The sequence below is a fragment of the Thermothelomyces heterothallicus genome (genome assembly GCF_042370625.1).
Source record: "Thermothelomyces heterothallicus CBS 202.75 unplaced genomic scaffold P884_scaffold_14, whole genome shotgun sequence".
NCBI classification, from domain to species: Eukaryota; Fungi; Ascomycota; class Sordariomycetes; order Sordariales; family Chaetomiaceae; genus Thermothelomyces; species Thermothelomyces heterothallicus.
The window spans coordinates 654,837-668,524 of NW_027192575.1; the positions used below are offsets into that span (position 1 = coordinate 654,837).

Below are 13,688 nucleotides of genomic sequence, written 5' to 3' on the forward strand. Positions count from 1 at the left end.
GTTGCTGTTGTTGACTTGCGTCAAATCGCGCGCGCGCGCGCGTCGTGAAGGATGTGATTGGAATTAGTGCCTCGGGCAAGTCTGGGTGGCGGGTGGGGCGGTAACACCGGGAACGCGACGTCACTGGGAAGAAAATCTGGCCAGGGTTTATGTCAATCAATGCAGGGTAAAAGGAACGGAGCAGAAATAAACTTAAATGGAATCGCATGCGGGAGGAATCGTCGATGCGGTCAAGGATTGCTGAGAAGTCAAGGTAAGGGCGGTCAGAGCAGCGACTGTAAAATTCCAAGCATGGCAACTACGCGTATTGAACGTGGTTTTTACGTTACATTGCTTGTACTGTACACACCTCCTCCGTGTATTCTGTATGAAACACACTGGAGCTTACACTGATCACCACTATCTGGATTTTATTTGCAAGGCAAATATTATCCATAGCACTGATTCAACTTTCGACATAGGATAACATGTGGTGGTAGGTAGCATGGATATGCCTCTGCTTGTTACTGAAACTCTGAGCCGAAACATCCTACAACCAAGTACAATTACGGAGTGGTGTGCGCTCCGTAATCCGTACTGTTACGTCCATTGTTTCAGATTCTCGAAATACACCCATCAATCCTCGTTCTTCGCCCTGGCGATTATACACTTGACTCAAACACTCGGAAGTGTCGGGGCACCCAAGGCTTGAGGATTGTGTGCATTAGGATGCAGCCCGTTTCTTCGTTCTTTCCATTCACGTTCTCGCGCCCTGCCGTTTGCCCGCCAGGGCATTTCTTCGAAAAAAAAAAAAAAAATTAATAATGTGGAGCTTCGAATCTAGCCTCAGACCCCACCCAAAGCCGTTTGGAAGCAGTCACGAAATACGTAACACGGCGAACGATGACTTCAGTTCGAAAGGACGGGTTGTGCCCGTGGAGCGTGTTGCATACTAGGTACACATGCACTGGAAAAAGTCTCTCTTGGAAGACGCTCCCCCGCCCTCCCCTCTACAGAGTAGATGGCCCTGAAAACGCCATTACCATCATCACGGCAGTACTGCATAGGACGCCGATACGCTTTGGGTTGGGATCGATTCGATCACGGTGGCGCCCACGTGGTTGCCAGTCGGCTTGGTCAAGAAAGAAAAAAAAGGCATGTTGCTTGTGTGCATGTAACCCGGAATTAACGACGGCGTCGACTACCCGCCCGAGCATCCAGAAGTTGGTCTGGGACGGGATGACAACACCGCCCCCTTGCCTGTCGTCACCGTCTACAATGTGTTCAATTTCTGTCTAAGGAAGTTAACTCCTCCGCTTTCGGCCCTGAACGGATGTGGAGTCTTCTTGTCAGGGACAACCGAAGCGACACGCGGCACGTGGGGGCGGCGGGTTCGCGTGGGGAAGAGAGGGACCCGACGGACCGGACCGGAAAGCAAAATTCAGTTCTTCAAGAAGACCATCAGCAGAGGCTCCACACCCACACCACAATGGAGTCATCTCAACTCCAACCGCGAACATACCGTCATGTCCATGCCACCAAAGACGATGGCTGGGACGCAAGGGGACAAGCCCTTGAACCGGGCGGATGAGCTCGACCATGTAGGTTCCCGACCTCCCCGGCTTCGTTATCGAGGGCAGTGTTGAGTGTTGATACGACGGCAGCTCATCGATGCCGTGAAAGCCCTGGTCGTTCCCTTTGTCCGGGAAGCCGATGAAGCGGTCCCGTCCCGGGCGGCGGGGGAGTTGCTTCCAGACAGCCAGGGTGTTGTGCAGAACGCCCTCGTCAAGACTCGGAGACCCGAGGACCTGGTCAAGGAGCTGGCCTTGAATCTACCCAAAGGCGAGGGCCTCGGCGAAGAAGGGCTGCTCCAGACCATGAGGGATGTTCTCAAGTACAGCGTCAACACGTGGGACCAGGGGTTCATGGACAAGCTGTATGCCAGCACCAATCCGGTACGTGTAACCCGACCAAACCACCTTGCTGCTACGGGTGACGGGTGACATGGTGAGGCTAACTGAGGCATGCTAAGGTTGGCGTCGCTTCTGAGCTTCTCCTGGGAGCGCTGAACACGAATGTAGGTCTCGCTCGCTCGGAAAGGGAGCCGTCCCTGAGCACATCAAACTAACCCCTCCCCCCCCCCCCCCCCCCCCCCCCCCCCCCCCCCCCCCCCCTCCTTTTTTTTCCCCCAAACAACCATCCGAGTCTGCGGCAAGCCCACTAACCGGCCAAAGGTGCATGTTTACCAGGTATCGCCCGCCCTGACGGTGATTGAGAAGCACACGGCCAGGTCGCTGGCAAACCTCTTTGGTTTCACCGGCCCGCGTGCGGGGGGTGTGACCTGTCAAGGAGGCAGTGCCTCGAACCTGACGTCCGTCGTCATCGCCCGCAACACACTCTATCCGGAATGCAAGACTCGGGGAAACAGCGGCGGCCCGAGCCCTTTCGTCCTCTTTACCAGCGTCCACGGCCACTACTCGGTCGAGAAGGCGGCGGTAACCTGCGGCCTAGGCTCCTCCGCCGTCTGGACCGTCCCTGTCGACGGCGAGGGCCGGATGGACCCGTCGGCGCTGCGCACCCTCGTCGAGCGCGCCAAGGCGGAGGGCAAAACGCCCCTTTACGTCAATGCCACCGCCGGCACGACCGTGCTAGGCTCCTACGACCCCTTCCCGGAGATCGCCGCAGTTTGCGCCGAGTTCAACCTCTGGCTGCACATCGACGCGAGCTGGGGCGGCCCCGCCATCTTCTCCCCGACTCACCGCCACAAGCTCGCCGGCTCCCACCTCGCCAACTCCCTCACCGTCAACCCGCACAAGATGATGAACGTGCCCGTGACCTGCTCCTTCCTCCTCGGTCCGGACATGGCCGTCTTCCACCGCGCAAATACCCTTCCCGCCGGCTATCTCTTCCACGGTCCGGGGCAGGAGGAAGAAGACACTTCGCCCTCGTCGCCTGCGACGGCGGCGGGAGGGCCCACCACGAACGGAGTAAACGGCACCGCCGCTCCCAACGGGACGACTACCCCTTCAGAACAGGAACGAGAACAAAAAGAAGAAGAAGAGGAGGAGGAGGAGGAGGAGGAGGAAGAAGAGGAGGTCTGGGACTTGGCGGACCTGACGCTACAGTGTGGTCGGCGCGCCGACAGTCTCAAGCTGGCCCTCAGCTGGGTGTACCACGGCGCGGCCGGGTTCGCGCGGCAGGTGGAGGGGGCGTTCGCGGTGGCGGCGCACCTGGCCGACCTGGTCGCGCGCCACCCAGACTTCGTCCTCCTGTCGGCGAACCCGCCCCCCTGCCTGCAGGTGTGCTTCTACCACGCGCCCGGCGGCCGGCTCGCCGAGGACCCGGCCGTCAACACGGCCCGCACCCGCCGCATGGCCCGCGCGCTCGTCGCCCGGGGCTACATGGTCGACTACGCTCCGGGGGAGAAGGGCAGCTTCTTCCGGGTGGTGGTTAACGCGCAGACGCTGACGGGGACCGTCGAGGGATTGATGAAGGCGTTGGAACACGTAGCCAGGGAGGTTGTCGGGTGAGAGAAGAAAGGTTGGAAAGGGCGGGACCCGAGCAAGACGTGGAGGAAGAAGAGCAACAGAAACAACAACAACAAAAAAAAAAAAAAAGGTTGGATAGACGTGTTGCCTCCTCGATAGACATTTGGTCTTTCGGTTCTGTTGTTATACGGGAGAAACCAGGCCACTCAATCATGACTTCTTTTCGATCTGTCAAAAGACTTCAAGAGCAACAACGAGACTTTGATTGATGGCAGCAGTAGGGTCAAATGAGCGTCCTAAACGTTCCTCCTGCCCTTTCCTTGACGACCTCCTCGGCAAACGGTAAGCCAACGGCAGAGGCGAGGCGTCGCTTGTGTGTGTGTGTGTGTGTGTGTGTGTGTGCAACTGATCAACTTAACCACTCGTCCTCCTTTTTATTTCTGCCGAGATAGTCCAACCGTCTCAGATCTCGTTCTGCTTCTTGCGGAGGTCAAAGACGCGGATGGCCTCCTCGGCGGCCTTGACGCCGCTCAGGGCCATGGCGCCGAACGTGGGGCCCATGCGGTTGGCGCCGTCGATCTCGGACAGCTCCATGCCGCCGACGATCAGGCCCGGCACGATCTCGCGCGTGTTCTTGACGATGGCGTCCTCGGCCCGCTGCATGTCGAGCCCGCGCATGCCCTCGAGCTGCTCGAGCTGCTTCATGCTGACCAGGCGCTTGACCGAGAAGGCACCGAAGGGGCCTGGTGGGAAAGGGTTTTTTTTTGAACCCCAGCGTCAGCCACACCGTCGTCATGTCTACCAAACCTAGATAATGGGAGAGTGTGAAGGGGGGGGGGGGGGGGGGGGGGGGGGGAAGAAAGAAAGAAAGAAAGAAACTCACCGTCATGCCCAGTAGTCGAGATCACCACGGGCGCGTTGATGGTGTTGGGGTCCATGCAGCTCTGGTCGTCGTGGTGCATGGACACGAGGGTCCAGTTGGTGACGACGCCGGCGATGCGGACGCCGGCGCCGACGGCCTCGCCGTCCGGGTCAGGGCGGGTGATGAGGTCCTCGACGGTGGTGGCGTTGAACAGCTTGACGTTGTCCATGGCCAGCACCTTGGACAGCACGGTGCTGGTGAAGAGGGCGGCGTGCTTGACGACCACGTAGTCGCCCTCGTCCTCGTAGGGCACGCCCACCTCGCGCAGGAAGACGTCGGCCGGCTTGCGCATCACCATGGCGCTGAACAGCTGCCCGCCCAGCCAGGCGCCGCCTCCGGGGCTGACGCCCGCCTCGATCACCGTGATGCGCAGGTCCGGCCGCAGCTTGCCGAGCGTGTACGCCGCCGACAGGCCGCAGGAGCCCGCGCCGATGATGACGATGTCGGACTCGGCGTGCTTGTCCAGATCGGCAAAGTCTATTTGTTCATCGTGTCCAGTTTCCCAAATGTGGTCAGCCAGGAGCAGAACATGGTGGGACAGGTCTACCACAACAACGAGGCAAAAAAAAAAAAAAAAGAAAGAAAGAAAGAAAGAAAGAAAGGAAAGGAAAGGAAAGGAAAGGAAAGGAAAAAAACGGTCAACTTACACCGGCGGGTCATGGCGCGCGAGACGGTGCTCTCGCGGATCGGGGCAAAGCTAAAGTCGTCCCAGTTGCCCAGCATCTCGGCCAGAGGCTTGGTCAGGCCGGCGGCGCGGTCCTCAACCTCGGCAGCGGCATCTTTGACCTTCTTGGGGGCGAAGGCGAGCTGGGCATGCTGCTGAGCGGGAGAGATTGCCGAAGGGGCCATGGCTGTGATTGTTGTTTTTGTTCGATCCGGACGGTTTGCTTCTTAAGCTGGGAGAGTTAGGACACCTGCTAACACGAGGGAAGTGGGGGGAAGACAAGAAGCATGATCCTTTCGCTGGTATTATCCAGATCAAGTTATGCCGTATAATCTCAGCCGCTCCGGCGCTGTCGAGGCCGTCTCGCAGTCTGAGCCTTGCAGGGAGGCTTGGGACGGAAGACGGCTGACAGCAACCGGATTGGCACCGGCTCATGCATTCAGATAGTTACCTGAAGATGATGATACGCCTGATCATTGCGGGATAAAACACCATTGAAAGGCCGCCATGGCTTCTTTGTCTCTGGAGCAGAACGGCATCATGTATGTATGTACCGGACGGGGTAGGTCAGACTGTGCTGTGGTTAGACGGTGATTCGGGGGGGAAGGGAGGGATGGAATAGGGGAGGAGGAGTGTGAGCGCACGCCACTTGTGAGCTGATTCCTTGCGGAGCTGGTGATAGAAGACGGTCTCTAGTCGCGGAATGGCGGCAGTTTCACAAAGCTTTGAAGAGGAGAGGAGAGGAGAGGAGAGGAGGGGAGAGAGGAGGGCACAGAGTGAACGTTGGAGGAGCGGCTCCTCTTAAACCCTCTCATATTGCGGTTCCAAGCGGCTAAAGGCACAACGGTGAACCCCACGGCCCCCTCTCACTTGCGTCCAGATTGCTTCTTATTGGATGATCAACCCCTCACGGAAGCCAAGAGATCGCTGCCAACGATGGCTTTAAACGAGGGAAGAGGAGGGGCTGACCACAACCCAATGACGACATCCAATTCTCACAGGGCCGCTTATCCTCTAGATACCACCACCCCAAGCACGGCGATATTGCACATCTACTGTATCGACCGCCCGTCTAGACTGCTCGTCGACTCAGAGCGCGTCAGTGCTGTAGTACATACGTAGTAGACGGGAAGATTCGTGCGCCCCGGCTAATTACGGGTCTGTGTGATGTCACCTTGGCCAATGCGAAGCTGGTGTTTGTGGAAGGAAAACCGCTCAGTCTGCTCCGGCATCCGCAACCCGCGTCCGCAACCCGCGTCCGGGACCCGACCTCGTCCACGCGAGCCCGAGATCGGAGCGAGATACAAGGTAAGCGAGCGCGAACTTGGCCCATGAGATCGCCGTAAGCAAACGTTTCGAGTCCGACAAGAATCTTGTCGATAGAATCAAGAAGGGTCGTTCAGGTTCCGTGCTTTCCAGTCATCGAAATCGAACGGAGCACCCCCAAGACACTATGACGGAAGGAGATGTTGCAGCTGTGATTACATGCTCGGGCAGAGCACCAATCAAGGCCCACACCACTGCCAGAGCCGCACCAGAGGTGGCGCATAGGTTGGAGCTGGAGATGCTCGTAACTTCAGTCCACTCATCAAAGAACAAATGTACAGCGTATGCCACTGCCTGACGTAGTATACACCGTGAGTGACAAGTCCGGCGCATTTCAATGGCCATCTATCCCTAGAGCTCCCGACTGTTTCGACTCTTCTCTCTCAGTTTGGCTGATCTAGATACCCGAGAAAAAGTGATTGAGCTAAACAGGATTGCGTCATCTTAAGCCGGCGTTAGAATTGATGAGCGATCGAGGTCTGAGAGGACGGGAAGTTGGTGGGAGCTGGCATGCCGATGAGCAGCATTGATCTTGCAACCACGAGTCGACTGTTTCTCATTAGGATGTCCTACCAAGCCACAAAAGGACATAGAGACAGCCACCAATGCGTAAAGAAAGTCCCCCAGACCACACCGGGCCATCAATCAAATACCTACTAAAAGCTGAGCAACAGCATCAACTAAATTCAAGCTCAACAGGTCAGAAGAAAAAGCGAGTCCCAGACGTGATTGTTCCTTAGTAAACCAACCACTTACCCGAGCAATTAAAGAGCAAGGATGGTCTTTAATAAGTTGCAAGTGGCAAGTGGGTGCAGTGTTTCAATGCGAGAGGAATACATCGTCGTTACTCCTTCCGTGTTGCTTCGCAGAGTCTACGAGACGAGAAAGGACGACCGGGGTAGGGTGCTCCTGCTTGCGTTGGAGTAGGCTGCAGCTCTTACCAGTTGTTCGCTGAAATGCTGGGGTGGCTGCAGGTATGTACATGTATAGCCAGGCACACTCAGCGCTAACTACACGCTTTCATTTGTCAGAGAGGGTTGAATAGCTAGATTGTTCTTTCTGGAAACTCTGGGCAAGATGCATAACCGACAACTAAACACCCTGGGCAGGGAACGCATCTCGCTGCTCGGGTCGAAAAGGATACACGGCCATCTCTCGGCATCGGCTTCTCTCAGCCGTGGCGTCCTCGAACCACCAATAATCCGACTTATTTCCTTTCTTTCGGGTCTCGGAAGAGCCGGTGGCTTCGTGCGAAGTAAGAGATCGATCTGGTTGCAGCCATGGCATACGACAGGAGCACTTGCTGCTGGAGACGGCCCAGGCCGGACAGGCGCCTAGCCGGGCAAGCCAAAGTAGTAGGGATGTATCGGTTTGCGTAAAGATCATCGCCAGTACCCAGCTCCCTGACTCCAGCTACCGTTTACAAACCAAATGCCCGCCTCTGTGCAATCGAATGCCATCCCCACTCTCCTCGACCACTGGAACACTCATCGTCGCGCTTCCACAGGGTATCGACGCAGTCGACATGGCGGATGGCAGTTCCCGAGGCGTCGGTGGCAGTGCCTTTGTTGAGCGTCAGGGGGACGCGGCGAGCGAGGCGACCCATGCGGGAACGAACAGGACCAGCAAAGCCAACCGCCGCCATAACCGCGGCAGAGCCCTTGCGAGCCATCTGACCGGCACTTCCTGCACCGAAGGGAGGAGGGGATCTATGCTCTGGATCTGGGGAGGATCAGGGCCGTAGAGGAAGGCGAGCCATCTCGGGGTGCGGCCCCGTGCCCGGCCTTATCTAAGACCTGTTCTCGAACCCGGGCGCCTTTGTGACGCCTCTCGGCTTGAGGCAGGCTGGAAGGTCTCGTCCAGTTCGAATTGCTCATAGTCTTCGCCGTGCAACAGCTGAGCCGCTTCGTCAGGTACCTCGGAGAGGCGCAACTCGGCATCGTCCGCCCAGTCTTCCACGTTCTCGGCCGGCTTGTCCCCGCCCATCATGGTTCGAGTCAACAACGCCTGATGAGATGGCCTTGGTTTCCGAAGAACGTCATCGACTTGGGAGAAGAAAAAAAAAAACCGATGGGACCGAACTGTGTGCGGCCCTCGGGAACAATATCGGATCACGCGGCGGGATTGCAAGGCTCCGTGCTGATCAGATGTGCATATTCCAGGTCATATAAAAGCTCAATGTATGTACACTTGTAGTACAAGGAAATTTTAAATAAACTGAGGCATTAATAAGGATACTGTGCTTAAGAGCATCTTATCAACAGCGCTGGCAGCTGGAAAGAGTAATCCTGTAATCCGTAACTTGGTGGCCAATGGTGGGTCTCGGCGAAGATGCAGTGGCATTAAGGCTGAGAGCCTCCAGAGTAGACACACATCGGCCGGTCGAATCAATCAGGCCATTATTACTGCAGTATTTGTATTGATCCGTCCTTCGTTCAAGGGCCTGCCCGAGCAATGACCGAGGGGCCCCCAAACACGAACTGTCCTGTCCCGTACTAAGTAATCCGATTCTGCGTTCATTAATTAAACTGTTTTCATACTTTTTCATTCGGACAAGAAATGCAAACAGGAAGGAACCTTGTCCCTTTATATGTATCGTACATCAAGACATCCAGTAGAGTGGCAAAGCAGTAGTAATACAAATCATGTCGCACAGCGCTCCCCAGCTGCGTCCCCGTCCCCGTCCCCGTCCTCTCCGCGTTCAAGCATCAATGAAGTTCTTGACGTTCTTGAGCCAGGCGACGTACTCCCTCTGCTCCTTGTAGTCCATGTAGTCCGGCGCAAAGAGAGCCAGCGACTGCGTGATGCCGCGCTCTTCGAGGTAGCGCTCCATCAGAATCTGCAGATCCTCGTCCAGGCTGCCGAAGGGCGGGCCCGGGTAGGTGTCCTGGGCGGCGTGGACGGCGGCGGGGTCGGTGCTGTGGGCCAGCTTGGGGTCCGAGTAGTAGTACAGGTTCTCAACGATGATGGCGCCGTCCTGGGCGAGGGCCTCCACGTTGAGAGCGCCCTTGTCCGGCTTCTCGATGACGATGTTGAGGCGGCAGGGAACAGCAGCCTCGTCCGAGCCGGCCTCGAGGTCTTCGCTGGCTTCCTGGTCGAGGTCGGCGGCGCCACCCCGCTCCTGCGGGCTGCGGCCCGCCTCGATATCGTCCAACTCGTCCTCCATGGCCGGGTCCTCCATCATGTCGGGCTCGTAGTTGTGCAGGTCGGCAATGGAGAAGGAGACGGTGATCCTGAACGGTCAGCAACAACAGAACGCAACCCCGCGTCAGAACTTAAGGGACACCTACTTCTCATCACCAAACGTCCGAGTCAAGATGACATCCTCCTTTCCGGGAACGTCCTCAACCTTGAACGGGCTGTTGTCCAGGAAGTCCTTGATGCTGGCCGGCAGCGGCTCGTTCTGCTTCACATCCTGCTCGAACTCGATCTCGCTGGCCAGCTTGGCCGACACCTCCTCGTCCACCTCGCCGGCCATCGCCCTGCGGAAGAGTGATGTCGAGAAGGCAGAGACTTGCTGCGGGCGGATGAACGACGCCGGGCGCGCTCTGAACAAGCTGCTCGCTGTGCGGCTGGAGTAGTAGGTGCTAGAAGCGCGAGCCAACGCCCTGGGCGCAGAGCGCGCAATGGTCCTGAGGGACATCATCTTGGCTGTATGTCTGTTGGACGGAGTGCCGTGACGGTGGAAGGGTTCTGCTTCGGCTACCGAAAATTGAATGCGATGATGGGGGAGTAACTATGAGAGGACGTGCTGCAGAAAAAAATCAGGTGCACGGACCATGCACCAACCTGCGGCCCAATCGAGTGTGTTGACTGCTGCGGCAGATAACGATAACGTTAACGATGGATACACTATTAAGAACCTTAGCGAGATACTAATAAGGTACTCCTGACTTAGCACGCTTGAAGAAACAACCAACACTGACAACATTCTCGTAGACGACGCAAGTTGACCAAGAGAACTAGTCAGCCAGAGGGAACATGCTTAAAGTGATCGCACACCGGGTAGTTATTTCATTCATAACTTCGTCACGTCGTAAGTAGTCCCCGGGGGAGAAAGAGGGGGGGGGGTTGTATGCACACACAACTCGGAACGCCAAAACCACAAACACACAATCCTCCACTCTCTCATCTCCTTCCACCAACGTCCGAGCCACCCAGAACAACACGATAATATATACATCCTCAACTCCATTTTCTACTGAAGCCAACCGGACCGGGCCTGGCCGGCACGCACCCCTTCGGCAACAGCTCCGGCTACCATTCTCCCAATCCTCACCGTCGCCCTCCGCTTGCTTTCTCCCGCCACCCGTCCGCCCGCGACGGTGGCCCCAGAGCGAACCACAGCCGCGGCGACGGCGACAGTCGCGGTATCTTTGCACTGCCAGCACCGGTACCCCGCGGTGTCGCGCTGGCAGAGCACGCCCTCGAGGCAGCTGCCGAAGATGCCCGACGCCTTGGCTGTTTGACAGAGCTGCTCCGAGATGAGAACCGTGTCCTCCCGAGCGCAGCGGACGCACACGCGAATGTGTGTCGTGTAGGTGCACATGATTTCCGAGTCCTCTTTCCTCTTTGCCCCAAGTCCTCTCCCTCTCTTGAGGGTTCTAGTTGATGCGCAGTGTATCCTAGAGTTGAGGCACGACTTTGTCCTGTTATCGTCGGGTGGCAGTGACCCTAACGAGGTCTGAGCTCAAACCGTAAAATCTCCGTGATCTTCAATTTGCGGGCTGGGGGTTGTGCTGGTATTTGAGTGTGTGATAAGTGCACAATCCGGTGGCAACCTTCTCAGGAGTGGCAAGACCAAGTTGGATAACAATGACTATAAACCCCAGAGAGCTGAGAGATGGAAGCGCGGGATGAAGAATGAAGACAGAATATATGCCGGAGAACTCGGCCTCGAGTCCATGGTGGTGAGCACAACCGCTGGACTCGATGCTCGATCCGACCCATTGTTATCTTGCAATCCGGATTCCGTCCAGTTGCGGAGGTCGAGTTCACCGCGGAACGTGACCCATCGTCCCGACCGCGCGGATAGGTCCTCGGTGCGCTAGGTCCGTGAGGGGTTGCACCGCGGCGTTCGAGTACTGGGCGTAGAAAGGCATCTTCGAACGATGTCGCAGTCAACATGGAGGCTGTCCGTGGAGCACAGTGTCTCCCGGTGCACGTATCCGAGCATCGAGAACAACGAGTGAACAGCGGAAGACGGAAAGGGGCACAAATACATATGTAACATGTCATACCCCGGCCAAAGAGGCAAGGCAGGGAGGAGCAAACTGCTGACATAGTCTCTTCTCGTCTATTGATGTGACGCCACTAAACTTCGCTGGTCGGACTCTGGAGGACTCGGGCGCACGCCTAGATTGATGGCGACGTTACCAGGGCTCCGGTCTTAGAGAGGTGAAGATGGGCTCGGGCCGTGGCTGACGTCCGGATACCTGCCGCTGCCCCGTGTGTGTAACCGGCACCCGGGCCAATTGCGGTGCCGGAGCGCCCCGGTTTTAACTATCTGTCGAACCTTCGGCGCCTGGGGCTGCGGAGGCCGCGTCATACGACAGCAGTTGACAGTCACTGTTGGCCGCCGAGGCAAACGCAAGCGCACTTAACCCGAGAACCCGAGTATGCCCCCCTCCCGCGGATGGCGCTTTCCGGGAAGCCGCATGTCTGATCCACGCTTCTGCTCCGAGGTTGGTCGTGCGACGGGCCGAAGCGGGGGTCGTTCCAAGTGAGCTTCTGCTCCAGCTTGAGACGGCCGGCCGCAGTGAGGGGCGCATCGCGACCAAGAACGTGTTGCCCAGGGCGCCGGGAGGAGGAAAGACGCCGGAAGTACGACCAAGAGGCGCGAATACCCGCCGTCGCAACAGTGGACGGGACGTCCGACTGTGCCTCAGAATGTCTCAGACAGTTTGCTCGCAGCGACATCCGATCTGCACGTCAGAAAGACCAGCGGTCACCACAGGAGCATATTCGTGTCGTTCGTGTGGCGAGCACATGGACTGCATGGCTCCCTCCTAGTTGGCCCGGTCACCTCACAGACTTTGAGGGGGAAACTTTGAAGGCTTGATGGATCCTGCAGCCGAGATCTTCACCCAAGCAATACTAGTCAGGTACGACCAGGATCCTTCGAACTTGCTAAGCAGCTGTACGTTTGATTCCGAGGTGAGGTCCGGGAGATCTGAAGATCGTCAGATTAGTTTGGGCAATTTCGGAAGAAGAAAACAGAGCAACTTACAGAATCCGTCGCGTTGTTCTTTCTGGAGCGCCGTTATTTTCATCTTTAACAGGTCTTCTTTCGTACTTGGTGGCCGTCCGGGGCGGCGGGCCTTCTTGACCTCCTCGTACTCCTCGTCATGTTGGTGGACAAACCTGGATCCTCGTTAACACACGATCCTGTGAAGCAGCGACAACCTGGAAGGTATCAATCAAAAGTAAGTGACACTTACTCGTTGATTTTGGCCTGGATAGCCTCGAGCTCGAGAGGCTTGTTGCCGTTTTGTCGGACAGCCTCTTGGAAGAAGGCGGCGCGCGCAACTTCTGCAGTCAGAAATATATTCGAACGGGATGAGAACGGGGGCACCAACGAATCGGCTGGTCTTTCTTGCGCCTCGCCTCGGCAAGTTTTTCGAGGCGGTCATCGCGAACTTGAGCTCGGTGAAGCCGTTTCGAATCCCGGCTCTTTTCATGAAGCGCATCAATCTTCCCATGTTTCTTTTTCGCAATCTGCTTTCGCGTTTTCTCTAGAGTCCTCGCCATTGTCGGGAATCTGAATCGTGGCTGATCTGCTATCCTCCGTTTGTTGTCTGTTGGGCTCCGGATGACTTGCTGTGACTGACTTGAGGCAGAGCCGTGGAATATTTTTGATGGAGCAAAGTGATAACAGCAGGCTTGGCGGCTGATAAGCTTAAAGTGCGGGCAGGGGTTCGGAGGCTGTATGTACTATACGGATTATGTACGGAATACGGATTACTCTGTAGTTATGTATGTACACACAGTACGCAGTAAATTGGATGTCTTCGAACTCTTCAAAAGTAAAGAAACTGGTGCAGTCTAAGTCAAGTGTCTGGCGTATATTACCAATATAAGCGCAAAAACGCATAGTAACCCATATATTTGAACTTTTCAAACCAGAATTGCGGGTTTCGAGAACCTACTTGAGTAAGATACTACGCAGACACCCCGCACAACCCCGGGCAATGCACTCAGTGTTGGTGGGGCCGTCGCGGGGGAAACGAAGCTTGGGACGAACGCGGTCGCGCTTGCAGACCAGTCGGTCGTGAATTTGGTGACTGTCCACCGGCACAGCTAAGATTGG

The 13,688-nt window shown here is 56.7% G+C and overlaps 5 protein-coding genes across 5 annotated transcripts; 1 reads left to right on the forward strand and 4 right to left on the reverse strand.

Moving 5' to 3' along the window:
• Positions 1-1,526: 1,526 nt before the first annotated feature.
• P884DRAFT_202437 (pyridoxal phosphate-dependent transferase) lies at positions 1,527-3,509 on the forward strand (the record flags this gene model as incomplete). Its single annotated transcript, XM_069438431.1, has 4 exons — positions 1,527-1,580; positions 1,644-1,934; positions 2,012-2,056; positions 2,214-3,509. The coding sequence occupies 4 exons, from the start codon at positions 1,527-1,529 to the stop codon at positions 3,507-3,509; spliced, it is 1,686 nt and encodes a 561-aa protein (XP_069296880.1).
• A 420-nt stretch (positions 3,510-3,929) lies between these two features.
• On the reverse strand, positions 3,930-5,238 carry P884DRAFT_270524 (Thi4 family-domain-containing protein; the record flags this gene model as incomplete). The annotated part of the gene is made up of 3 exons (XM_069442361.1): positions 3,930-4,210; positions 4,351-4,866; positions 5,037-5,238. 3 exons carry the CDS (start codon positions 5,236-5,238, stop codon positions 3,930-3,932), a joined length of 999 nt encoding a protein of 332 aa, XP_069296881.1.
• A 2,233-nt stretch (positions 5,239-7,471) lies between these two features.
• P884DRAFT_292780 (uncharacterized protein) lies at positions 7,472-8,434 on the reverse strand (the record flags this gene model as incomplete). The annotated part of the gene is made up of 3 exons (XM_069444183.1): positions 8,188-8,434; positions 7,808-8,065; positions 7,472-7,647 (listed from the first exon to the last, which is right to left on the reverse strand). The coding sequence occupies exons 1-3, from the start codon at positions 8,366-8,368 to the stop codon at positions 7,472-7,474; spliced, it is 615 nt and encodes a 204-aa protein (XP_069296882.1). The 5' UTR covers positions 8,369-8,434.
• A 340-nt stretch (positions 8,435-8,774) lies between these two features.
• On the reverse strand, positions 8,775-10,102 carry P884DRAFT_245256 (mitochondrial glycoprotein). The gene is made up of 2 exons (XM_069440419.1): positions 9,670-10,102; positions 8,775-9,612 (listed from the first exon to the last, which is right to left on the reverse strand). Exons 1-2 carry the CDS (start codon positions 10,023-10,025, stop codon positions 9,081-9,083), a joined length of 888 nt encoding a protein of 295 aa, XP_069296883.1. The 5' UTR covers positions 10,026-10,102; the 3' UTR covers positions 8,775-9,080.
• Positions 10,103-12,277: 2,175 nt separating this feature from the next.
• P884DRAFT_32384 (translation machinery-associated protein 16) lies at positions 12,278-13,220 on the reverse strand. The gene is made up of 4 exons (XM_069445452.1): positions 12,958-13,220; positions 12,820-12,907; positions 12,609-12,742; positions 12,278-12,551 (listed from the first exon to the last, which is right to left on the reverse strand). Exons 1-4 carry the CDS (start codon positions 13,127-13,129, stop codon positions 12,406-12,408), a joined length of 540 nt encoding a protein of 179 aa, XP_069296884.1. The 5' UTR covers positions 13,130-13,220; the 3' UTR covers positions 12,278-12,405.
• Positions 13,221-13,688: the final 468 nt, after the last annotated feature.

Bases quoted from the DNA above. Each gene is read 5' to 3' on its own strand.
- P884DRAFT_245256 (XM_069440419.1), bottom strand. From the start codon at position 10,025: ATGATGTCCCTCAGGACCATTGCGCGCTCTGCGCCCAGGGCGTTGGCT. The intron at 9,613-9,669 runs GTAGGTGTCCCT...CTGACCGTTCAG, and splicing joins CGGACGTTTGGTGATGAGAA to GATCACCGTCTCCTTCTCCA.
- P884DRAFT_32384 (XM_069445452.1), bottom strand. From the start codon at position 13,129: ATGGCGAGGACTCTAGAGAAAACGCGAAAGCAGATTGCGAAAAAGAAA. The intron at 12,908-12,957 runs GTTGGTGCCCCC...TGACTGCAGAAG, and splicing joins CAAGAAAGACCAGCCGATTC to TTGCGCGCGCCGCCTTCTTC. The intron at 12,743-12,819 runs GTAAGTGTCACT...ACGAGGATCCAG, and splicing joins ATCCAGGCCAAAATCAACGA to GTTTGTCCACCAACATGACG.